The sequence below is a fragment of the Meleagris gallopavo genome, chromosome 1, assembly GCF_905368555.1.
Source record: "Meleagris gallopavo chromosome 1, MGAL_WU_HG_1.1, whole genome shotgun sequence".
Taxonomy (NCBI): Eukaryota; Metazoa; Chordata; class Aves; order Galliformes; family Phasianidae; genus Meleagris; species Meleagris gallopavo.
This window is the reverse complement of record NC_139404.1, coordinates 79132030-79157563: the sequence shown is the minus strand read 5'-3', so window position 1 is coordinate 79157563 and position 25534 is coordinate 79132030. Positions and strand designations below refer to the sequence as shown.

The following is a 25534-nucleotide window of genomic DNA, read 5'->3' as shown; positions in this document are numbered from 1 at the left end:
TATGCAGGTGTGGGTATGGACCCACACCAGTAGTGTATTGGGAAATTAAAACATTTCAATGGTTTTGTGCAGAGTTTCTCCCTGTCTCACCAGCTGTAACCCACAACACACAGATAAGATACCTGTCCCTGGAAGGAAGACACTCAAATTCAAACTTTCAACACCTTCACGAGGAGCTTTGTCTCATTCAGTCCCTGTGAACCTGGGTGCTGTGGGTGAATGAGAGTGCCTTGGCCACCTGCTGTTCTTCATTGCTGCAATCCTTCCTCTTCTGCAACACCTGTTAATTTTTGATAGGTTTATCCCAGAAGAAGAGACTGGCCACTTCTGGCTTTGTAAGTAAGAGCTGGAGATGAAACGATCCCCTTTGTGGTCAAAGAGAACTAAAGGAAACCAAAACATGAGACTGAGGGAAGAGAGAAGGGCAGTACCTTCAGGAACTGTGCTGGCCCCATTGAGGAGTGGCAGCCATATGATCAGCCCTTTCTCTCATAACACAGGGGGAATTCTCCATAAATCACCAACACCAGCCTACTGGCTGCAGTGTGAGCTCGGTCTTCCTAGTATCTGTATAAAGTTAAACACCACCTGTGCACCTGAACACATCTGCAATGCTATTTTCAGGGTCTATTTCTTCTGCCTAATATATGTCTCTTGGAGCATATGGACAGAGGCATATCAGACTAGAAATATGTCTGGGAGCAGTGGTATTACAAGGAAAGCATCCAAGCAGTTGGGGTGTCCAGGGACAGTGCTGGCTGGGAAAGGCAGTAGAGCAAATCTTGGTTTATTCTTCATGTTTATCGACAGTGGCAGGACTTAGCAATGACTGATCTGGGGCTGCAGAGCTGCTAAGGAAGTTATAACATGCAGAGTGAAATCTTGCATGCTTTTCTCCTGGGAATATCTCCAAGGTAAAGATAAGCAAGTACTATTCTCAGGTGAGCAGCATAAGCAGAGTTTGTCCCTTAATCACAAACTAAGAGACTACTAAACTGCCAGTTTAGCCTGTTCTTACTCTTTACTAATGTGCGTAAATGAGTCTTTGAGTTCAGCTTGTTCCCTCTCTCCTGGCTGAAATAGCTGAAAGGGCAGAGCAAAGGGATAGCACTGGGCACCTTTCTGGTCTGGAGAGAGGACCTCCGGTCTGACAGCACACTGCAATTCAAGCCTTCCCAAAGTTTCCATCAGGTCTTTGGATTGGGGCTGAGCTGTTCACCGCTATGCACACTGGTGTGAACACCCAGATGATCTCCCCAAATACACTTGGTTCAAGTCTTGCAGAAAGTGCTTATACATCATAAAGAAATAAGAAAGGGCTAACACAGATAATACCCAACCTGAGGACGTAGCTGTCCTATCATGCTAATAGATAGTGCCTGAAAAGTGCTGGTTGAGTGTCGGATGCTCAATGTGGAGCTAGCATGGCCTACAGCCATCTACCATGTAGGCACAGCATTCATTCACAGAGATATGTAGACATCCAGCTGAGTGTTTTTCATGCTGGCGCCTCCCACTGAGGGGACATGGCACACACAGAAGTAGATCAGTACTTCAGCCAATTTATACTAGTAACTTCAAATTTCTATTTCAGCTCAAGTATGGAAAGAAAGAGAGAGACAAAGAGACTGACCAACATAAAGGAGAAAAAGAAATCTATAAAATCTTGCTTTGCAGCTTATCCAATGAAGGAAATATATGGTGTGTAAACCTTGTTTCTCGTCAGGCTGATTCATTTTCATACAGCGTGCACTGAATCTCTTGTTCCTTGCACTATTATTTCCACTAACATCACTTATCTCTGACATAAGCCAGTTTTCTTAAGAAAGACCAGAACAATGTTTTTGGATTGTTTCAGGAGAGGACATGTACATCCCACCTCTGCTACTGTCTGAATTACTGGAAAACATATTTATAAAGTATTTATAAAGATAAAGCATCTCCAAGCTCTCCATTCATTGCACTATTGTCAAACCTAAGAAGCTAAGACAATTGAAATCTGCTGGCATGGGAAAGCAGGGAGACCTAATGCTGTTGAAGTGACCTGCACATGGATGGAGCGGCACTCACTGGGACTCAGTCACTGGCCCTTTACCTCATGGCCCCCTTTGCTGCAAGCTGATGCCATGAGCTCCACCTCAGTGTGGAAGAGGCTTCTCACAGGCTACCGTGGGACATCCAAGTCTTTAAGCAGGAATTGAATTTGCAACTGAATATGTAAAAGTTGACCAGCTTGAATGCTTTCGTTGCTCATTGCCCAACTCACTTAATCCAGCATCTAGTATGGTTGGATGGATATGTTCCTTCCTAACACCTTGGTCATGGGAAAAGATGCTACATGGAATTTTGGTTAAAACTCACCTAAAGCTGGAAGGTCATGGGGAATAGGAAGGCTTCAGGGTGAGCCCCTATGAAGGTTTCTATAGGCAGAAGTGTGCTATTTCATTCACCACTTCAGCCCGGACCTGCCTGCAGATGTTTGGAACTGGCCTGAGGTCAGCTCCGGTGTTTCCCCAAGATTAAGAACCAACAGTCAGGCTCAGTGCAGTGATCTTCATCCTCAAGAGTCTGGACTCATATTTGCATCAGCCTTTCCAGCATTCAGAAACTTCCAAGCTCAAGAACTTGCAAGCTGTACTGTCCCATCTAAAACCACCTGCACTTACTCTATTTTTTGCTTGAAGAAAGCGTGTCAGATAGGGACTGTGGTGTTGGGTTTTGTATCCTCTGTCAGATACTGTCATTTTATGACACTAAAAATTATTTTAGGAACACTAATTAGCGTTCCTAGAACTGTCTTCCCCCCCTCAAATGTTCTGCTGCTTCTAGTATGTTAACAAGTAGCTTTACACTCCTATAGCAGAACTATCAGGATCCAGTGGTCTTGGCAGAGTAGCTGCAAAGGGCATTTTGTTTAATGAAAGGACTAAACTTTACAGTGACCTTCCCTCTGTATCGAGTGAGATTTGGTCTTTGGATGTACTGATGGGCTGATGAGCATGGAAAATACAAACTGGCTCCCTGTATCCCTCCGGCAGTGAGCATGCAGGTGCTTTCCTCCTGCACTGGGCACTGGGGCAGGTTCCCTACAGATTCCTATTGTCCTTTCTACGGAGGCATGATTTACAGCGGTGCTGGGCACCTGCTGGTGCCACCCACCAAGGTGGCAGTCTTGGTGGCTCAGCACCTCTGAGAATCAGGCCGGGAGTCCCAGCAGGGGCAGGGGGAGCGGGGCAAGGGGGAAAGGAGGAGCAGGCGGTGCTTGCTGACGCTCAAACACAGGTCTTCTGATGAAGGGACCTGCCACAGGGGGAGGCCTCTCAGCCTCCACAAGTCAAACTGTACAGAGTCACAGTTAGTCATCATCATCATCGTCATCATCATCGTCGTCGTCATCGTCGTCATCATCATCGTCGTCATCGTCGTCATCATCATCGTCATCATCATCATCATCATCTTCAGTATTTATCTTCCCAGAAAGCACGTCCTCTATCCAGTCCTCCAACTCCTCGGCTGTGGGCAGGTCGTCATCGTCTCTGATCTCCATCCAGACACTATCAGCCTGTGGAGACAGGTGACAGGGATTAGCCACCCTCGGTCACACAGGAAGAGATTAGATTTGTTGCTAATGTTGTGGTAAGAACTGGACCATATGAGGGATGCAGGGTTGGAGGTGGCATTAGCTCCATCCTTACTACAGCATGTGGGCAGGAGCAGCCACAACACCACTCTACCCAAATGTTGGGACTACCACCCTCCCCATGAAGTGCTATTGGTTCCGACTATGAGAAGTAGGACTGTTTGATGTGTCTACAGGAGCGTATGGTGCCGTTTGTTTTGTGTTTGATGTGAGCCTGCTGCCCTATTCCTAATCCTACACTACATTACTTCCATAAACTGAAGAGGTGAGGGGGAGTAACAAGATGATGTTGTTTAAAATGCAGTTAGAAGGTGCTGTCTAAATTGCAGCTATTAGCCAGAGACAGAAAACATAGCTTAGATTTGTCTCTCTGTTTTCCTATAGGTTCCTTGAGTAAATGCCTTCATAAGCTCCTTTTCCTTCTTTGTTTTCTCTCTGTAAACAAGATCAGCCTCCTGTTTTACAGAGGTGCTGTGAGGTTCTTTCTATCAGTGTTTGATTTTGCAGAAGCAAGAACTTTCCATGTGTCAGATGATAGCTACGCACACCACTTCTCTGTGGTACTTAATTGTCTTTATTGTATGGCTTCTTAAAAGCCAGACCATATTTAGAATCAGAGAATAATTTGGGCTGGAAGGAATCTTAAAGCCCACTCAGTTCCAAACCCCTGCCATGGGCAGAGTTGCTACTCACCAGCTCAGGCTGCCCAGGTCCCCATCCAAACTGGCCTTGAACACCTCTGGATGGGGCATCCACAGTTTCTCTGGGCAGCCTATTCAGTGCCTCACCACCCCCATAGCGAAGAATTTCCTCCTTATGTTTAATCTAAACCCACTCTCTTTCAGTTTGAAGTTATTACCCCTTGTCCTCTCACTACACTCCCTGCCAAAGAGTCTCTCCTCCTTTTTCCTATAGGCCCTCTTTAGGAATTGGAAAGCCTCAATGAAGTCTCCCCAGAGCCTTCTCTTTAGGCTGAACAACCTCATGTCTTTCAGCCTCTCTTCACAGGAGAGGCACTCCAGTTCTCTAAACATCCTTGTGGCTTCCTCTGGACTCGCTCCAACAGGTCCATGTTTTTCTTATGCTACATTTTCCTTCAAAAACAGAAAAACTGAAACGACAACAACAACAAAAAAGGACCACGGAGAGGCATGCAGCTCTTACTTCATGTAAATGATCCTGTTCCAGAGCACAGGATCATTCATGTGGCAAGAAGGGACACCTCAGATAAGGGTGGGGGGAGTAGGACCATCGAGGAGATGCTGTGCAGAAGCAGCAGCAATGTTCTGAAGCACATCATGGTGTGAGTTCTGAGCCACAACAATGTGACTAGCCAGTGTGGGCCTCTGGGAGCTTGGTGTTTGTATTGGTAAGTTTTCAGAGAAGTGATAAGGTCACAGAGGTTATGTCCACTGAAGCCAACAGGAGTGTTTATTTATACTCTGCTGTGTAAGCCCTACTTTGTACCTGTGTAACTCCACTGAAAGAAGTGATGTAAAACTGAAATAGCAAAATGAGCTCAATGTTTGTGTTAGATATCACCAGCCAACCTAGAACTTTCTTAAAATCTCTCTCTTGAGGAACAGAAAACAGACTTAAGAGGAATGAAATAAAATCTGCAAATACTATAATCAACAACCCAAAATTTACTATATCAAATCTAGATAATGTATGAGTTTTTACAGGTCTCTTAGTGACTGTCAGATAACAAGGCATATGTTCCTGCCTGATGCTGCTTTTTATATGATTCCCTTGTTACTGACAGTCCTACTTTTATGAATGTCCATTGATAGCTGTTTAATGTTGCTTTGACATGACTTAAACACAGCCAACAGCAATAAATATAATAGAGACACCATAAGCTAGTAATAAGAGCAAAAGACTGAAAGACTTGGGGCTCTATTTCTAGCTTGTCTGTTCCTCTCTCTCATGATCGCAGGTGACAGAAACCATCTTGATCCTCTTCCCTTTTCTCTCTCTCTGCCTAGTACTCTGACAACTGCTGCCCTAAAACACCAGACACATCCAGCCAGCACTGCATCTGCTTGGAGTTGGGGGCCAGGCAAACAGCTCAGCTGAAGTACATCTGCACCAGTGCATGCAGCATGGATAACAGGAGGAGCTGGAAGCCATTGTGCCACAGGCAAACTGAGTTGCCATTACTGACTCATGATCCTACATGGTGGGATCTCTCCTAGGACTGGAGTTCTGCAGTGGATGGCTATAAGCTCTTCAGAAGGGATAGGCAAGGAAGGAGGGGCAATGGCTTGATTGTCTGTGCTAGAGAATGTGGAGGTGAGAACTGTCTTGGACACAGGCTGGATTGATGGGCTGAGGCCAATGGGATTAAGTTCAACAAGACCAAAAAGTGCCAGGTCCCAGACATTGGTCACAATAATGCCAGGCAATGCTATATGCTTGAGGCAGAGTAGCTGGAAGACTGTGCAGAGGAATGGGGGTGTTAGTTGACACTCAGCTGAATGAGCCAGCAGTATGCCCAGGTGGCCAAGAAGGCCAAGGGCATCCTGGCTTGTACCAGAAATAGTGTGGCCAGCAGGAGCAGGGAGGTGATCATCCCCCTGCACTCAACTCTGGTGAGGCTGCACCTTGAGTACTATGTTCATTTTCAGGCCCCTTAGTACAAAACATTGAGGCCCTGGAGCATGTCCAGAGAAAGACAACGTGAGAGGTCTGGAGCACAAATCTTCTGAAGAGTGGCTGAGGAAACTGAGATTGTTTAGTCCAAGAAGAGGAGGCTTAGGGGAGACCTTATCCCTCTCTACAACTCCCTGAAAGGAGGTTGTCGAGAGCTAGGGGTCAGCCTCTGCTCCCAGATAACAGTAATAGGATAGGAGGGAATGGCCTCAAGCTGTACCAGAGGTGGATCAGGTTGGATATTAGGAAAACCTTCTCCAAAAGAGTGGTGAGGTGCTGGAACAGGCTGTCCAGGGAGGTGGTTGAGTCACCACCCTTGGACGTGTTCAAGAAATATTTAGATATTATACTGAGGGACATGGTTTAGTGGGCAGCACTGGTGGTAGGTGGATGGTTGGACTAGATGATCTTAGAGGTCTTTTCCAAGGTAAATGATTCTATGATTCTATGACTCTATACTCTGTAGCTCCTAATGCAGCCTGAGCACCTTCCTCTCATTCCCTGCACACAGGAATGGTGGGGTCTTGATACTTTTTCCCAGGGGAAAAAAGCCTGTTTTCCTTGCACTTAACAGAAATCTTACTAATGCCAGTAGACCTACTTTCTGCTTTGGATCCCATAATTTCAAGCATTGTAATCATGGGATCACTGGATTTTTGGATGCATGCTACTCACGTCTGTGACATTCACAATCCCAATCTGCGGCCTGAACAGGTCAATCTTGAAGGTCTTCTCCCAGTAAGTGATAAGCTGCAGGAGCAAGAAGCAAAACTCAAACAAGGATCTTTGCAATATTCCTTTGCATAAATTCAACTGGAAGGGCAGTGAGTCCAGAATACCATGCACATGAAGGAATGGAAGAGAAACTGAATGCAAGCTTGGCCATTGCTCACGGCAAAGAAAAGTGCTGTCTCTGGGGATGCTGCTGAGACATCACTCAAGTGAGCAGCTCCTAGTGACAGCCCATGGCGCAGTGCCCCTTGCTTTGCATCCTGTGCTCGCACCCAGGCTAATCCTGTGCTCCTGTGCCTATATCCACATGCCAAATCAAGGAAGGAAACCAGCCCCTGCCACTCACCAGAGGAAAGTCGTCAGGGTCGATCCACACAATGCTCAGGTCAGGATTATCAGTGTTGTCCCTGGCAACCTGCTTCAGGATTTCCAGGAACTCAAAGCCGTCTGAAACGACAGAGGAACCTCTAGAGCCCTCTCCTGCAAACACCCAGCCACTTTCGCTTGTGGGGTTTCTGACTTCCTTCACCCCCTATGAACACAGGAGTTATTTATAATTCTCATTAAAATGCTGTCTCCCCCCTCTTTCTTCTGATAATAAGGCTTTTAATTTGGACCATCCTCCCTGGGTATTGAAATTAGTTACACATGAATTAATCCTCATAATCCCTCCATGGAGTGGAACAATGTAAGTGTTTTCTTGTGGCGAGGGAGGAGACCAGCCCTTAAGAGGCCAAAGCTTTTCATCATGCTGCTGGCATTGAGAATCACTGTTTCTGTGGCTTTTCAGGAAGTTATGCCTACGGTTTTCCTGCATGCATGTGACAGAACAAGCCCTCAGCACATTCTCAATTCACACAACGAGACAGATTCAGAATTAGGGACAAATCTTAGCGCCCAAGCCCCAGCTTCCTTGCTGGCTATGGAAAAACACATGACCTGCCACACCAATTAAACCAGAGCTCTGTGCTAGGCACAACTTTGGTGACAGCTGTGGCAGAGCTTCAGAAGTGATGGATTGCTTCCAGGTGCCAGGCTGGGATGGAGAAGACACCTGTTCTTCCAGCCAGCCATGTACTTAAGTCCAGCCTCTGTAGGATGGTCTGGTCAGGGTGGAGCTTTGAGTCAGCTGGGAGAGGAGATTGAGGGTGGTCCCAGGGGCTTGTTAGAAAGGGATGGTAACCCCTGTGCTGAGGATCAAGGTGAGGGAGGACAACAAAGCAAATAGTAAGGGGGGATGAGAAGGGGCGATTCTGGGGGCTGAGGGGGGGGACCTACACCTTCTTGAGGGAATGAAGAGTCATACAATGAAGAAAATGGCCTCCTACCTGGGTCATCTTCTTCAGCAAAGGCCACGATATGGATTCCTTCCATGTCATCTTCCTGCAAACAATGAAACAGTTATTGATGGGACAGAGGGAAGACAGTCTGAGTGGCTGCTGGAGATAAGAGGTGCTGGGATAACTTTGAACAAGCAGCACAATCTCCAAGAGAAAATTAGCTGAGGCACCACTGAGACACCAGAAATGAGAACTGAAGTAAGGCTGAGTCGTGGAGGTAGCAAGCACCAAAACAGGTTATCTGGGCAGCATTGCTGAAAAACTGGGGCTAAAAATAAGGTGTGCACTCCAATGGTGAAGGTGATAGAGCTTCTCTAATGGTGTGGGTCAAAACCTTGCTTGCTAAGAAGGTTGAAAACCATCAACATGGGAATCTGTGTTCACCTACCACATCCTAGGTCACCTAAATTCACCGTGCTCAGCCCTAAAGTATGCTTGTTTGAGTCCAGTAAAGGAGCTTCCCTCATGCTGTGGGGGGTGATGTGGATTACTTGCGCATCTTCTGGGAGATGAAGGGTCTCTGCTCTAAACAAGGGTCTTCATGAGCAGCAAGGGGCATTGAGTAGGAGGGTCAATTTGGGGTTCAAATGAATGGAAGATAGAAATGACAGCCTGACGGGCTGCTTCTCTCTGTGAGATGTGTGAGCAATGGGTAATGATATTGGCAAAGGCCAATCGATCTGCCAGCTGTTTTGTCATCCGCCTGCTATAAATGTCATCTCCCACAGAATGGCTTCACATTCCTCACCCACTGCTGGTCCCGGATTTGATTTCAATTGGTTTTAATGCGAGAAGAAATTTCTATCTAAATGCTAATTTCTTTTCCATTCTGAGCTCAGAGGTGACAAAACCACCATCAAAAACCGAAAGGAAAAAAACCTGAAAGATTAAGTAGAAAATATTATCTTTAAAAACAACAGCTAGAGTAGGGCCATTGGTGGCATCTTTGGAGAATATGTTTTCAAAGGGTATTCTGGGCAGATTTTCTCTGGGATTCAGAGCACTTGCGTCTGGCAAAATCTACAGCATTCCTTTTTCTTCATATTTATCTGCAGCATTGTCAGACAGGAAAATACAAATATATATATGAACAGAATATATATATACACCAATATAAATGCATATGTATTCTGACATTCCGTGAAGCAATCTAAACTGGAGTAACACCAATGAAGCCACTGGTACTGTCTTGAACTTGCAGTGAGATCTGAATCCACGCTGTTGTGGTGCAGGTGCAAGTCATGTAGCAGAGGAACGTTTTGTATTTCCAGGCTGTTTTTTAAGCAAATATCCCACCACTGACAATTCACACACTTCTCTAGAGGTTATTTCAGAATGTATTCAGTATGAAATCAAAATCATTGCCTGTGAAATTTGGGTCCTAGTGAAGCCTGTGAAAATAACTGTGAGGAACTTAGTGGACCTAGGAAACCATATTCTACACAGAATCTGTATTTCAAAACAAAATGAAAACCTACCATGCCTAAGTGGCTCATAACTCTCAGTACAGTTTATTACCTCTTGCCTTGTTGTATTAAAGATTCCCAGGGTTTTCAGTGCTTCTAACTCCCACAGCATTTTATGTTACATAGTGAATGCTGTTAAAAATATTGAGATCTTTGGAAGAATGATTGCATCTTCTGTAACTTCTATAAGCATCTGTTCAGCTTTGTTTTCCAGCATTCAGCTGGCACTTAAAGCTCTCTAAATGGCTGTTAATGTCTTATTCATCCATGGTGAAGGAATAATTTGCAATACACTATTTTTCTTTATTTTTCACCTTTTCCCCCTTCCCCTACTTTTACAGACCAGGAGAACTCTGTGTGTGTGTTCTGCTCCAAACTGCTGCTTAGTTCTCCATAATTGCTGACTTGCAGCTCGCTCACACCTCAATAAGAGCAATCAACAGGCTATTTACTCCATAATCTATATAATCAGCTGAACTGCCTGCCCTCGCATTTTGAATTGTACAGTTGCTCCAGTACAGTTTCCATGAGTCATACATTTGGTACAATCTCTGTGACTCCCCCATCTAAAGGATGTCCATTAGATGATCCTTGCCAAGATTGCTCTGCATCAATGTACCATGGTCGGTGCAAAGATTCTCGACAATTGATACCTTTTATCTTAGCTGGAGTAGTTGGTTACCTGAGAATAACTTCTACTTTTGGGAGGGAATAGCCATTTATTTGGAATTAACTCTTTATGCTTCTGGGAAAGTGTAGCTTTGTTTGCTTAGCCAAAGGCTGGGGCTTGGGAGCAGCAGTTTGGTAGCCAGAGTGGGTTTGTTTCTGTTTGGAAGCTAGTAGAGGACACAAAGCTTCATCCTCACGTGTACTTACCCATGTCTCAAACATATCTTCTGGGCGCAGCTTCCGCAAGGTGGCTCTGAAAAGAAGAAGGAAAGGCTCTTTGAAGATATATTCAGCACCATCACACACAACGCTGCCACTGTCATGGGCAAGCTCACTGTGCCACATTTGATTGATATCCCAGTTCAACACTGCAAGCCACCACATTTCGAATGCAAGTCAGGAGCAGGGTAGGTCATCATCTACTTTCATGTGTGGCCATACAATCCTGCCCTTGGCTTCGCTGGAGTTGCTCTAGCCACTCCTTGTGCCTGGGAAGATGAGACAACACTCTGTGCTGGGACATGTTTGGGCATCAGTCCCACACATGACAGATGGTTCCATCCAGGCTGAGGGCATAAGATGAGCCATCCACTTTTGTTTTGCTGCCCCTAGGACATTCATACTCTTGTTTTCCTATGGGACCCTGTTCTCTTCTAGCAGTTTTAGCCCAGCTTAACTCTGCCATAAAAATCCCCCAGATTCTGTTATAGCAAAGAATAACCTCTGGCAAGAAAAAAAACATCATAAGAACCACTGGAAAGAAAATGTAAATCAGCCAAAGCCTGGTGGTTTTTTTGGAGTTTGTTTTTGAGAAGTAGCTCGTAAAGGGTGAAAAAAGGAATAGTAAATGTTTTCAGACACATCTGCAGCAGAAAGCTTGTCAGAGGGTCTGGCTGGCTGAGGGGTGAAAAACAAAGGGACACAAGGCTGTGGCAGATAAGCACAAGGGACCCTTTGAGTCTCTGCTGACTGTGTTCCAAGGGATCAGTATTCCAAGCAGAGCAGCTCTTTACGGCAGAGGAGCCCTGCAAGTTGTTGCAAAGAGTGGGTCAATTAAGTTTTGAAATTGGTAAAGTGAGTGACAGCACATCATCAGGATGAGGGGGCATCCTGTGAGATGTGAAGCCTGTGTCTTATGTTTGCCTTTCTGCTAGAGCAATGGAAACAGGGAATGGATGTTCAGGTTTTTAAAAGTTCCTGATGGCTCCGAGGAGCCAGTTAACATTCACAGCATATGCTTTGGCAGGATCATATGCATAACATATTCTTACATTATCTGAAGATAGCTGGGAAATAGGGAGATGACAGCATTTGCTTATTATATCCAATTATTCAGATGGTCCACACCAGGCCTGATGGAGAGGAGTTACAAAGGCATCTCCAGAGACCTGAGTGTCTTCATGATGGATAGACATATAGGAAGTAACACATTTGCAGAAAAGCAGCCCTGATTATACAGGTCCAACAATGGGCTCTAAATTAGTTATCATTAATTATTGCCTCTAAGGGAAGGGGCCCAGGTGTCATAAACTGAGAAAGCAGCAGTTCCAAAAACAAAACAAAACAAAAAAAAGGTTGCAAATGGTTGGGAAATGGCTAAAGAGCAAAAGATATCATATCATTATAGCAATAGACAACTCCACTGTGCATACCCCCTCACTGAATGCATTTGTTGTCCAGAATATCCCATCCCAGAAATGACATAGGACAACTGAAACAGTCACATGAAAACACGGTAGTGGTAAAGAAAGGTTTGGAATGGCCTCTATTTTGTGGAGATTAACTTAATGAAAATTATTTGTCTTGAAAAATAAGTGACTGAAAAGGGATTTGGTACAGAGTGTGAAAAATGTTTACCGTTCACAAGAAATGAACCAGGCTAGTCATTGTTTCTCAGAGCACAGCTAGTAGGCACACAGTAAAATTATAAGGCAGCTGGTATAAACTGAACAAAGAGGAATACTCTTTTGATGCAATACACAATTCAGCTTTGGAACTCCTTACGTTTAGATACTTTATGCAGCAAAATAGAAATGAGGTGAAGAATAACTACAGAATTTGAAGAAAAAAACACTAAGCACAAGGACAGGGCTACAATTCTTGACCCAGCAAGTGACCTCACTGATGTTTGACTGAAACTGGAGATTATGTTGGATGAACGCATATCTCGTACTTGTACCCAGTGTTTCAGATGCTTTACCCAGCCGTTTTCTAGAGACAGCTCTTAGATAAAAGAAATTCGGTGACAAGGATCTTTGAGTGCACTCACGTGTTTCCACTGTAATGTTGTGCTGATAGAAAGCACGCCTCACTAGACTATAGTATTTAGCTGGCTGTGTTTAATCATCTTCTTGATGCTGCTACTTGACAGAAGAGCTTGAGAGAGAAGATGGGAAGGAAGTCCAGGAGGTCAGCAAAGTGACCTGAGAGTACATGGAAGATAGAGGACCCCTTCATAATTCAGAAAAAGCAGAGATCTGTTTGCAAGACTTGCATTCAGCATCCCCCGTCTCTAAACTCTGTGTGTGCACGAACGCAAATCTCCCTGTTTGTGGTGCTCTAGCAACATCTGCTCTGCTTTTCTTCAGCCCCTTTCAAGTCCCTTAGATGTCTGTTGTGAAATGCAGCTTGCACAAACAATGGATAGCCTGTGTGACTGTCATGTGCTGTATTTATTTTTAAGGATGCAAAAGTAGAAGAATTATAGAATATCCTGAGTTAGAAGGATATTCTATAATGATCCCCAAGGATCACTGAATCCAACTCCTGGCTTCACACTGCACTACCCAAAATTGAAAGCCTATGTCCAAACGGTCATAGAATCATAGAATCGCCATGGTTGGAAAAGATCTCCAAGATCATCTAGTCCAACCGTCCACCTTCCATCAATATTGACCAACGTGGTCTCCTTCTATGATGGAGTTACCCACCTGGTGGATGAGGGAATCATTGATGTAGTATATTGGTGGTTCTATGATTCTACATTGCCCACTAAACCATGTCCCTTAGTACCACATCTAAACATTTCTTGAACACCTCCAAGGACAGTGACTCAACCACCTCCCTGTGCAGCCTGTGCCAATGCCTCACCACTCTTTCTGAGAAGACATTTTTCATAATATCCAACCCAAACCTTCCTTGGTACAACTTGATGCCATTCCCTCTAGTCTACTCTGAGAGTCTTGAACTCTGGCAGCTCGGGGCTGTGCCCACTGCCCTGGGCAGCCTTCACCATCTTCTGGTGAAGAACCTTTTCTTAACCCCCAACCTGACCTTTCCCGACACAACTCCATGCCATTCCCTTGATTGCTGTCTCTGTCACCAGCAAGCAGAGCTCAGTGCTGCAGGCCGCCATGAGGCCTTCCTTCAGCCTCCTCTGCTCTAGAGCAAGCAAACCACGGGACCTCATCTGCTGCTCATACACCCTGCCTCCAGACCCTTCCCTATCTTTGTAGCCCTCCTTTGGTTACTCTGTAACAATTTTATGTTCCTCCTATGTTATGGCACACAAAACCTCTCTAATTGAGGCCACACCAGCTCAGAGATATATCAGGACAGAACAGTCCCTTCCTAAGACTGTCTGGCAGTGCAGTACTTAATAGAGCACCTCATAGGAAGTTATGCCCTTTATACAAAGGCTGCTCTGAAAGTACTGCCTCCTATTTTATTATTTTGGCCCATGACATCAGAAGCAGATGTCAGTGCTATGACAGTAGAGGTTGAATCTTTGCCATGTGACAGATGGCAGCAGAGGAGCGGTCTAACAGAATGGGGTCTGATATGGAATAGCATATGAAGCAAAAAGTGTGTCATTTAATTCCTCCATGCAGAAAAAAAATGGCACTCAATTACATTCATTGACACTAGTAGAACATTTGTGGACACCAAACAGGGGATGTCAGCACAGTGAGGCAGTAGGTGGAGCATTTCATCAGCAGCAATGGCAATGTGAAAGACAAGCCATGTTTCAGATGGCCATGTACAGCTGTCATACCATGAAATGAAGAGTGTCTTGATCAGCTCATCCACATGAATCAGCAGATTACAGCTACAGAACTATGTATGGAACTGAATATCAGCTTCAGTGCATTAGAAACGATGGCGACAACATTGGAATATTGCAGTGCCAGATGGGTCTCACAGATTCTCACACTGGAACAGAAAGTACACTGTATGCAAAGTTGACAGGACCTGTTTAACCAATACAAGGCTGAAGATTACAGTTTCCTGGATTGTATCTTTACCAGTGACAAGATGTGGTGTCAACACTATAAGCCAGAATCAAAATGACAGTCCATGGAGTGGCGACATGTGAATTCCCCATCAAAGAAAAATTCAAGATACACCTCTCAGTGAATGAAGTAATGTGTACTGTCTTTTGGAACAGAAAAGAGGTGATCCTGCCAGATTTCCTAGAACCCAGACAAAGCATCAACTCTGACCACTACATTGTGACACTGACTAAGATGAAGGCTCGAACTTTCAAATTCAGGCTAGAGAAGAATACAGCTTTTCTCTTGCAACACGATAATGCCAGGCCACATACCAGTCTGAAGACCACGGAGCAGACTGCCAGTCTTGGCTGGACTGTCCTACCATACCTACTGTATAGTTCAGATTTGGCACCTTCTGACTTCCATCTTTTTGAGGCCAATGAAAGATGAACTGCATGGGCAACAACATCATCATAGCAGCTGTGAAACAGTGGGTCACTTCCACTAGCACAGATTTCAGTGAGAGTGGCATGTAGGTTCTTGTTTCACTGGTGAAAATGAATTAGTAATCATGGCGACTATGTTGAAATTAGTGCTTTGTGGCTGAGAATTTGCTCTATCAGACAGTGTTATTGTGATCTTTGCATCTGTCATATTTTCCACAGAAATAAATAGGAGGAATTACTTTCAGAGCACCTTTGCCCTCTTATCATGGCCAGGAGAGTCCTGACTGCTACATACCTTTTGTGCTCCTTCACAAATTCAACCAGCTCCTCTTCTGTGTAAGGTTTATCGGGGATGTGAACAGGATCATCCATGAATGGTTCATAGAAGTCCACCTCGTTCATCTTCAGACCCAGTTTCTTAGCAACCTGTGGGAGTTCAAATGGTCACAGGTGAGTGAGCCTGAGGTGTCTCCTGGGAATCCAGAGCCTTTGCTGGTGGAAGAGTTGAGGCCAAGCAATTTTCAATCCCTCAAAGTGCACTCTTAGTGTGGCCAGCAAAATATGAATGAATATTTCCTTGCAAAAAAAAAAAAAAAAAGCACTGATGCTTTCTGCACTGCCAGTATCAAGCACTATGGGAGAGCAAGGCTAGGGTCCTTGTCCTGCAAGCCTAATGGAGCTGGTTCTCAAATCCAGATCCAAATCTGACTCCCCACTGCAGAAATGGCTTTTAATCTTGGAACAGAGCCAATGCAAAAGCAGACACAAATACTACAAGTTACAGGAATGCTCAAAATGAGAAGCTAGAGCCAGATACCAAATCCAGGAACATCCTGAGCTTCTGGAAAATGCTGTATAAGTTGTGGATTTGGAAATTACAGACAGAGCAAGGCTTTGTGATAAACATGGCATCTTCTTGCACAATATGCTTCTGCTGATTTATATGTCTTAATGACCCCTATTTGAACAGCTCTCATTTATTCCATTCCATTCCAGTTCATTTCTGTCTAGCTGTTGCACACGAGGAGCCTGAAGCCAGAGTACACCTATCTTGTCCATTTGAGATGTAACAGCCTCAAATAGCAAAGGAGGAGATGAGCTACAACAGAGCAAAAGACTCCCAGTCCTCACTTACGCATACCAGCCTTGATCTATCTTTGCAATGACATGCCCACTGTGAATGTGCAAGTGACAGCTTGTGGTCTAGGAGGGCCAGGGGCAGATGCAGAGCTGAAGGAAGGTGGAAGCACTGTTGACCGGTAGTTCACAAAATTACAGCATGGTTGAGCTAGAAGGGGCCTCTGATGTCATCTGGTTCAACCCTCTTGCACAAAAAGTTACCTGGAATAGGATGCTTGTGGCCACTCTAACCCTCACGCTCAGAGTTTTAGGGAAAGCCTGCTCTCAATTTCTTGCTTCAAAGCCCACACCTTTGCAGTGGAAAGGCTTTAAGCTGTGCAGAAAGGAGTCTGTCATCTCCCATGATGAGGTGTGTGGATGCTTACCCCTTTGTCAAATGTGGCAAAGAATTTGATGTATGGTTGGAAGTGTTCAGCAGCCTCTTCAAATGCCTTGTAATCTGTAAGGAGAAAAGGGGAATGAAGGAAAGATTTCATAGACAGCTGGTCTCATTCTGATCAGTACAGGAGGCACCAGGAATGAGCAAATATAAATTATTACAAAATAGAGCAGATGACATTACTATGTTTCATACACACCTTCAGGATTTACAAACAAGAACCATTTCACGTAGAGTGAACAGAATACACTTTGTGCAGCCCCACTACAAATCCCAAAATGCTACATTAAGAAGGGGCTAAAATCAGCAGCCCTGTGAAGCAAGTCCAAGGGTGACTGCTGTTGGTGTAGAAATGGGCTTATGCACAGCAAAAGCAGAAGCTCACTTGCAACCCTACCTCATCCTCCAGTGACTATTGCACTGCAACCTCTTGTCTCCTTAATGTTAATGAACAGGAAGGTATAATCCCCAGCACCCCCACCAAGGCTCCAAGCCCCACAAGGAACATATTCATCTTACGTTCAGAGTCTTCTCCTTTGAAGTAGCCGATCAGTTTGATTTCGTCATCAATTTGGTCAAAGGCTTGAAGCTCCAGCTTGCTGTTTATGATTTCAACAGGGTCTTCTAGCAACTGCCATGACAAATGCATTTGATAACACAACAATTTGCTGCACCAACCTGTAACTGCCAGACTGTGTCACTAGCTGCTTAAGTGGGGAGAAAGAGGTCACCCAATTTATCTGCTGCTGGAAACCTTGTTTGGTGCTCTCTGCCTCTCTGTGAGAAACTAACTGAGACATGTGGGTCACCTTCAGAAGGAGCACTTAATAGGTTCATTGCACAGGCTGAAGCATTCAGAGGGATACTGAGAGAGGTATGGGTGACCCAAATAGATGCTGTGATGGGAGATAAAGTGTAGTAATTGCAGCTGGCTTTGGAGAGGCTGTGAAGATGGTAGAATGGTTGAAAGGACTGCAATATGAGAACTATGTTCTTCTGTGAATGAGGGATATACCTGTTTTTAAGTGTAGCTTGCTAGAAGAGATCATTATAAAGATATTTTGGAAAAATATTTAAAAGGAACATGCTAGAGTGTGACCAAACAATTTTTTGGAGCAGTGGGAAGTCTAGAAGTGAAATTTACTGGCTGATCTACACATGCATGGTGGGTTAAATCTGTTCTTTGTCCCCAGACGTATCAGAGTTCTGACGAAAAAGTTGGAAGACAAATCTTCTAGTTTATCCTAGTTTTAGTCCAAACTTTGTTTCTTAACCAGACACTGCTGGGGGAAGGATTTGGTCTGATTTATTTATTTGTTCTGTTTTGTTTTGATATGCCAAGCAATACTGGTGTAAATTGGGTGCGGCTTCACTAGGAAAACAAATGCAGGCATGCCACTGCATAACCTGTAGAGGAGTAGAGAAATACAGGGTTTGTTTGAGATCAGGCTGTCCAGGTACCACTGATGTGTTTGCTTTTATTTCCAGGCTTTTCTATGTGTTTTTCCTTGAGTGGAAAACATACAAACAGAAATCCTTACTCTCCTACTTTCTTTGCAGAACTTGTTTTATCAATGGTGCATCACAAAGCATGGCAAATGAAGCCTCGTGAGGTGACTTATGCTGCACCCCTTACCAGTAATGCTCCACTGTGCACAACTCCCTCCTGCTGTTGTGTTGTTAGGGTTCAAGCCAACATAAATGAGGACTCCATCACTACCAGGCTGCCAAAAAAGCCCTGCTTTAGTTGGAATTTATGTGCGATTGTTGCTTGCTCCCTGGTTGAGCAACCAAATATTCCATAAATAGGAAAGAGAGAAAAATATATTTAAGACATAAGTGGTTGGTGACATATAAAGGTCCTGGCTTTTTCTGGGAACTTGTGGTCAGTCAAGTATTTGGGAAGTTGGCAAACAACATCATTTGCATGCTGGTGTGCAGCAAACAGGGATGGAGTTTCAAATAGAGATAACCTGGTTTTTTTTGCAAAGTGAGTGCAAGGTCTTCTCTGAGAGGCTTTGTCTGAACTTATCTTACATCCAAGAGGAATTCCACCAAGACATCCGTGGCCAGTTCCCCGTCAAATTCAATCAACCGTTCCTCCTTAAAGACATAGAGACTTCCCTCCTCAACCAAGCCTGAAAGAAGGAGACAGGAAATATCATGTGATCAGGAAAAGCATCGCTCTTTTTACATTGAAGCATCTTGCTGGTTATTCTAGCAACACCTCCTGGGGAAATGCAGTTGCCTGTTGACTTGGTTGGTCAAGTTAGAAACAATCCTAATGATCTCCTGAGTCAGAGTTACATTAACTCTGTGAATGTAAAAAATGAGCAAGAAGCCAAAGCAAATTTTAAACTCTAATATGCTTAGCTTGCTTTGGTAAAAGTTAGAAGCATTTGTTGGAGATGGTGCAGAAGGCAGGCTGGCACATGACTGAGCTGAGGACTGAATGCCACACCATCTTGGTGAAAGCTACAAGATGAGGGGCTCTGAGCTCTGCAGTGCATGATGACAGGGTTGTGTATTGCTTTCCGGAGAAGCAGAAGCTCTCTGCTTTATTTTCATATGCACTGTCACTCTTAGCCTCTAATTTAGGAAAGAAAATTACAGTCCAGTATACAAGGCATAATAAGTCTCTGGCCTTAAGCCTAGTGTGGTATTTAAGTACCATTGTATTTGCATGCCATAGTATTTCCATATTCTTTGTGAGATGAAATATGAAAAAATACTACGTAGCTACTAGAGGGCAGCTGTTTCGAGGGGTGGAAACAGGAGGATGGAGGACTCCTCTTATATCTGGGGAGCAACTCAGGAAACAGATGGCACTTGGTTGCCATTGCAAGGCTGCAGTTCCTATTAGTGGCTGGGGATCACCCTTCCAGGAAACAGATGGCATCTGGGGGACACGTGTTGCCTCCATAGATGTTGGTTCTGCATCACTGTATCAGAGCTGTCTCTGTGCAGGAAGAGCATGGAGTTTTCACACCATGGTATCCAAACTGTTCTAGAGATAACAAACATGGGACTTAACTTAGCAAACATGGGACTTACCTAGCTTTTTGGCGAGTTTGGCATCCTTCTTGGAATCCACCATCCCAAAGCCGATGCTCCTAGGCTCCAGGACCTGAGCTGCCAGCTGTGGGGAAAACCAGAGTCCAGCATGAGCAGCAGGAATGCTGGAGGACATTGTGCCCTGTCAGGATGGCACAGGAAGCACAGATGACCCATATTTTGCTCCCAGGCAGCATCAATGGGTGGCACACATCACATGTTGCCTCTTTGCTGAGATAAGGCTGTCTGGAGGTCATAAGGGTTGGATTTCTTCCCACTGTGTCACAGCGCTGGGTTTGCTGGTGATACCACGTGCTGCCAACTGCGCTTTGACACTTGGGCATCAGGAGAGAGTTCCCAGCCACATTGGTGACACCGAAGTAGTGGGAACAGCTGGGAGGAAGACTTACACCCTCTGGCAGACCAAAAGCTCTCTCCTTCCTCATGCATCTATGGTCTCCTACAGGGGACTGTGACATACAGGTACTGAGGATGTTTTAATTCTGGGAGTGCTTGGTGCTAGGTAGCAGTGGCTGGAAAATTGAAGGTGGCAGAAGTATCACTGCTTATATATGATGCAGTAGCAAAAGCACCCTGGCTCTGTGAAAACAGCAGTGCTACACCACCACGTGCTCCTGGCCATCACTGTGTCTCCTTTCTGTCCTGGGCTCTCCATGTATCTCCCTATATCAATCGTTTATTGCTTGTCTTGTTGTCCCTCTGGAAGGAAATCCAAATCCAGTGATGCTTAATGCCCCAGCTTGTATTGAACTGTGGGCCAGTCAGAGGGTAACAGTGCAGCAATAAGACAACATGGTCAAGCTAACACCCAAATCAGTCTCTTCTGCTCTTAAGTGCCTTAAGTCCCATCTCCTGTCCTGACTTCGGCCAGCTCCCCATCTCTGGGTCCTCCTTTCTGCCCTGTTTCCTCAGGAAACAAGGCTAATCCCAGCCACACTCGTATTTGTCACCTTGCAGCTTTGGAAACTGCTGCCCATCCCCACCATTTTTGATGAAGGGGCCTCTTGGTGATATCAAATTCCTGCCTGATTTGTGAAAATAGATATCTGTGGAAAGGAGAGACGCGCTGCAAGTGCCCTGTGGTGGGGACCCTGCAAATTCCTCCCGGGCGCCGTGGACATGTGGCGGCCCTGGGAAGCAGGCGGGCAGCGTCCTCATCCACAGGCACTCTCTGGAGTGGTAACACCATCTCAAGACCCCCGAGCAGCTGTAACACCCCCTCCTCCTCCCTCTTTTCCTGCTCACAGATGCCTCTGATGCCGACAGCCTCCTTGCTGTCCCTCCAGTGCACCCTGCCACAGGGAGCATGCCCCATCTCAGCTGCTGCCCCATTCCCATCCACAAAACCCTACTGAATTTAGGGATAGGGAATGAGAGTTGGAGGCCTCTGGGATGTCCCTATTAGGGCACGGCCACCTCCACTCACTGGAGGGTGCAGCAGAAAGGCTGCAGCCAGAGAGATGGCGAGCTGATTTATGGTAGTGCCCTCCTCCAGGGCCCATTTCAGCACCCCCTCAACCTCAAAGCCGGTTTGAATGTCACCCAGCGCCGCTGTGTCCGTGGCCATGCGTCCCCTTGGCTCCCCGCTATAAATAGTCCCCACCTGCAGATGGCCGGCAATTGCAGGGATCATGGAGGAAAAGTCTCAAAATCCTGGGGGAAAACAGCAGGCACCCTGAAGATATGGGCTCAGAGACTTTACTTAGGCTAAGAGCGGTGACACTTATTTGAAGGACAGGGTTATCTTCTCCCTGCCACCAAATGCATGTCCCAGAGCTCCCCTAGAAAGACATTCTCCACCATCACAGCATCTCAGCTTCTTTTTCCAAAGGATGGTACCTACAGCAGTGCATACCCTCCATTTCACAATGTCATCAAGGAACAGGAACACCCGATTACCTTAACCCCCCACAGCTACCTGGCCTGCTGTCTTTAGGAGGTGCTGCATGTTGTAAAGGAATTGTGTTGATTTGCTAATCTTCTCTCACTCTCTACCGATAATTGGAAATAAAAGGGAGGCTGCAAGTCAGGGCTCTTGCTTACAGAGGACACTGCCTGAATCCAGTAGAGCAATGGTCTATATTCACACATCTATGGATAAAGCATCAGAGCATTGGTCTGATCACTGGATGTTGTGTTGAGGGACATGGCTTTGTGGGAGCTATTGGTAATAGGTGAACAGTTGGACTGGATGATCTTTTAGGTCTTTTCCAACCTTGGTGATTCTACGATTCTATGATTCTATGATCAGTCTGGTGTCCCCTCACCTGGGCCTTGTTAGATCAGCTGATGTCCAACATGATAGGAGAAGATGGTCACTTCTTGTGTGGAGGTGCCTTTATTGGGAAAAGGGATGGAGTCTCTGGGAATCAGAAGCTTTAGGGGACGTGTGACTCCCTGCACTGAAGCAGTTGTGTAGACCAGCAACAGGCTCTTCAAAGTTTGAGGCTCTGGCTGTGCTGAGACTGTCGAGTCATGTAAATACACTTCCTCTAGCTGCAGCCTTACAGGCTACTTACTTACATCTGTTAGTCAAGTGCCAGATACAGCCCAGGCAGTTTGAGCCCTATAGCTCTTGACTAGTGTGTGCAGGAGATGGTTAGAGTTTCTTGGGGGTGTTTGAAGAAGCTCAGCAATGTGCCTTCATCATCTGAGGCTGTGACACCTGCTGCAGACAAGTGGTTGGGCACAAGCAGGAGTGAGAGATGTTTGTAAAAGTGGAGGCTTAGATCAGGAGTAGCATATGTGAACATGGCAGAGTATGCAAGATAGCTCTTCAGGGTTGAGTGTGTGAGCATGGGAGCTTGCTGGAAAAGAGTAGATGTGTCTAGAAAATTAGGGATGGGATGGAAGCTTCTTTGTGGAAGACTGTGGGAACATGCACTTCATTAGGGCTTGGGAGGCAAAAAAACCCAGAATCACAGCATGGCTGAGGTTGGCAGGACCCTCTGAGTCCATCGGCTCTCAGCAGGGACAGCCAGAGCAGGGTGCCAGGCCCACATCCAGGTGACTTTTGGAGACCTCTCAGAGGGAGACTGCACAATCTCTCCTACAGGCATGTGAGATGTCTCTCTGAAGAGACTCACCTCAGGAGAAGATGAATGTGAATAGATGGGAGTGTATGTAGATAGTGTGTGTACAGAGGAGAGTGTGTTTGTGTACATGTGCAAATGACGGAACTGCTCTGCTGGCAGCCTTTCTCCTTTGTTGGAGCTTTCAGGATAATGAGATAAGGAGGGAGCAGTACAGCCCATGCCAAGCCACAGAGCTCTTCAGTCCTCACTGGGAAAATCTTTCTGCAACATGAAACTCAGTACAGCTCTTTCCATTGGCACTGCTGGAAGGTAGGGGACCTTTGCAGGCTGCCTGTGCCTACAGTCACATTTTCAAATGCCAGCTCTGTGGGGTTGGATGTTACTCCTGCTTGCTGCTTCCCAGTGGGGCAGGTGGGTCTGAGCAGTACCCAGGTGTGCATGCATTCCCATATCCACATTTGAACCCCATCAGGCAGCAACATATAGAGGATGCCAGAGGCACGCAGCTTGGCTGGTTGCCCCCAGCTCATTGCAGTATCAAGCATTTGTATATCCCCTTACAGTATTTTCTGATTCCATAATGCTAGTGGGATTTAAATGCAGATAATGTTTCTGATCTTGACAATCCTTTTGGCTCAGAACTTCGGAACAGAGGCGGCTGTAATGTAAGAACACAGCTCCTACTCCTTCTTCTCCCCTTAAATTCATATTGCTTAAAGTCTCATCCAGCCAGAGCCCCTGCCTTTGTGTCAGCTTCTATAGTGAGTAATTTAGCTTCAACAGCTGCATGGGGAGATGCGAGGGAGAAACTGCCCCGGAAGAACTGGGCTTAGCTGGTCATGCAGTCCCTGAGGTACATGAAGAGGTTCAGGGCAGGCAGGGCTTAGAGCACAAGCAAAGACAGCAGGGGCTTGTAAGGTTGTATGCCATGCACATTTTGCAACCTTTATCTCGTAAGCACGAAGCCTTTGCAGTGCACTCTTTATAGCCATGGGGTCACAAGTTGAGTCCTGTGCATTCTCAGGAACAGGAGTTGTGAGTTTTCCTCAGGTAACAGCCCTATTCTCATTTGAGAATAGGCATGTGCATGGCCCTGTGAGAGTGATGAGAAGTGCCAGCTCCAAATGAAGCCTGAAGACCATTCTACAGTTCTATGACCTATGAGTGAGAAAGCACCGTCTCATCAGGGGTTGGAACTAGATGATCATTAACATCCCTTCCAACCTAAGCCATTCCGTAATTCTGTGATTCTATGATGTTGGGTGGTGTCAGCAGGTGCTAGCAATCTGAATAATGGTGGTGGAAGGAAACAGCTCCTTGCTAGAGCATCTCAGCTTCCTACTACCATAACTATCTGAACTGAGGTGTGGTGATGGGAAGCTTTAAGGAGACTCATAGGATCCTTCTGAAATCCTACGCTACAAGAAGCAGCAGAAGCATCACCCTTGTAAAGGTGATAGGTTGTTTGACAGCAAACCTGCTTCAGCTGCAGACAGTGGTGATTCTTCTGAACCTTACATTTGGTGTCAATCTTGCCATCAAATGGCAGAACAAATGCAGTAGAGAGGGTTACAGGTGGAGATGAATGAGACAGGTATCCCAGCACAGTCAGTCTTTCATCGTGGAGAGCCATTATGAGTTTCTGGCCTGGATTTTCTTCTCACTTCACTGTCAAGATCCCCCCAGCAGCACGGCTGGCATTCCCCAGCTGCCCAGGCTGGGAGGCAGGGTGCTGGGCACACCTGGGTCTCTGATAGCCTTTGGGAGTACTTCTGCTATGCACAGGGAAATTGCTGTTTCCCAGCAGTCAGTGGTAGAAGAGCAAAACTGAAGCAACACTAAGAGAAGAGCAATGGGAGATTATATGGGAAGTCACCTTTCTTTCCACTTTTCTGTTGCTCTGCTCTTTAAAGCTGCAGAGCATGGTGATGGTCAGAACATGCTGATGTGAAGATGAGAATGACTTAATGTCTTAAAACTTATTTTTATTTTCAGAAACAACAGGAAGATATGGCAAGAAACTAGAGTATTTCCCCAAAGGCTTTGAAAGCTTCTGCAGAACTCATACCTTTACACTGTGGTTGGCTTCTCCATTCTTTGAACAATCTGTAGTAGAGCAGAGGGGTATCGCTCTCCTTAATGCTGTTTTGTGCCATGCAGCATCCTCTCATGGTACCGATCAGAAAAGTATTGGATCTCTGGTAACTCAGGCTGGTGAATGACAGCTCCTGAAGCATTGTGATGGCCACAGAGAAGGGGCAGGAGCCTGCTGAGTAGCTGCTGCAACAGGGCCTGGCAGCAGAGCCGGGAGAGAGAAAGCATGGCCCATCTTGCTGCCCTTTTCCACCACTGGAGCTGCCCTCTTAGGGTGTTGCTGCTCTCCTGGTGAAAAGCCAAGCCCCCAAATACAGAACACCCAAAGGTCACTGAGGGAGGTCCTTTCACAGGTAGTGCTCCAAGAACGGTGCTGCGGCCCTTTAAGAGCTACTCGGCTGCTCAGCCTAGCCAGGCATATGATGTGCTCTTTGGCCACCTACCTAAAGGTTTCACATAGCTAGGGCTGTATTTTTATCCACACCCGGGCATCTCTAATTTTAGTCAGCTGTAAGTTAAAGCCCCTGAGATAGCTGGAGATGATGCTGGTGGCTGTGAGCGTCCATGGGGCAGGGACCACTTGCTGCTGCTGTTGGCTGGTGCCTGCTGGCATTGCTTCACAGGTGTTTTGCCGATTCAGCCGAGCAGC

The 25534-nt window shown here is 45.8% G+C and overlaps 1 protein-coding gene across 1 annotated transcript in view; it reads right to left on the bottom strand.

The window, feature by feature from the left end:
- Nucleotides 1-1562: 1562 nt before the first annotated feature.
- CASQ2 (calsequestrin 2) overlaps nucleotides 1563-25534 on the bottom strand; it is a 31235-nt gene continuing 7263 nt past the window's right edge. The window contains exons 2-11 of the mRNA XM_003202719.5: nucleotides 19736-19820; nucleotides 18719-18819; nucleotides 17201-17312; nucleotides 16668-16741; nucleotides 15458-15588; nucleotides 10710-10755; nucleotides 8356-8410; nucleotides 7374-7474; nucleotides 6971-7045; nucleotides 1563-3562 (exon numbers count right to left, since the gene is read on the bottom strand). Coding sequence (XP_003202767.1) covers nucleotides 3356-3562; nucleotides 6971-7045; nucleotides 7374-7474; nucleotides 8356-8410; nucleotides 10710-10755; nucleotides 15458-15588; nucleotides 16668-16741; nucleotides 17201-17312; nucleotides 18719-18819; nucleotides 19736-19820 — 987 coding nt within the window. The 3' untranslated portion in view covers nucleotides 1563-3355. The remainder of the gene's footprint in view (nucleotides 3563-6970; nucleotides 7046-7373; nucleotides 7475-8355; nucleotides 8411-10709; nucleotides 10756-15457; nucleotides 15589-16667; nucleotides 16742-17200; nucleotides 17313-18718; nucleotides 18820-19735; nucleotides 19821-25534) is intronic.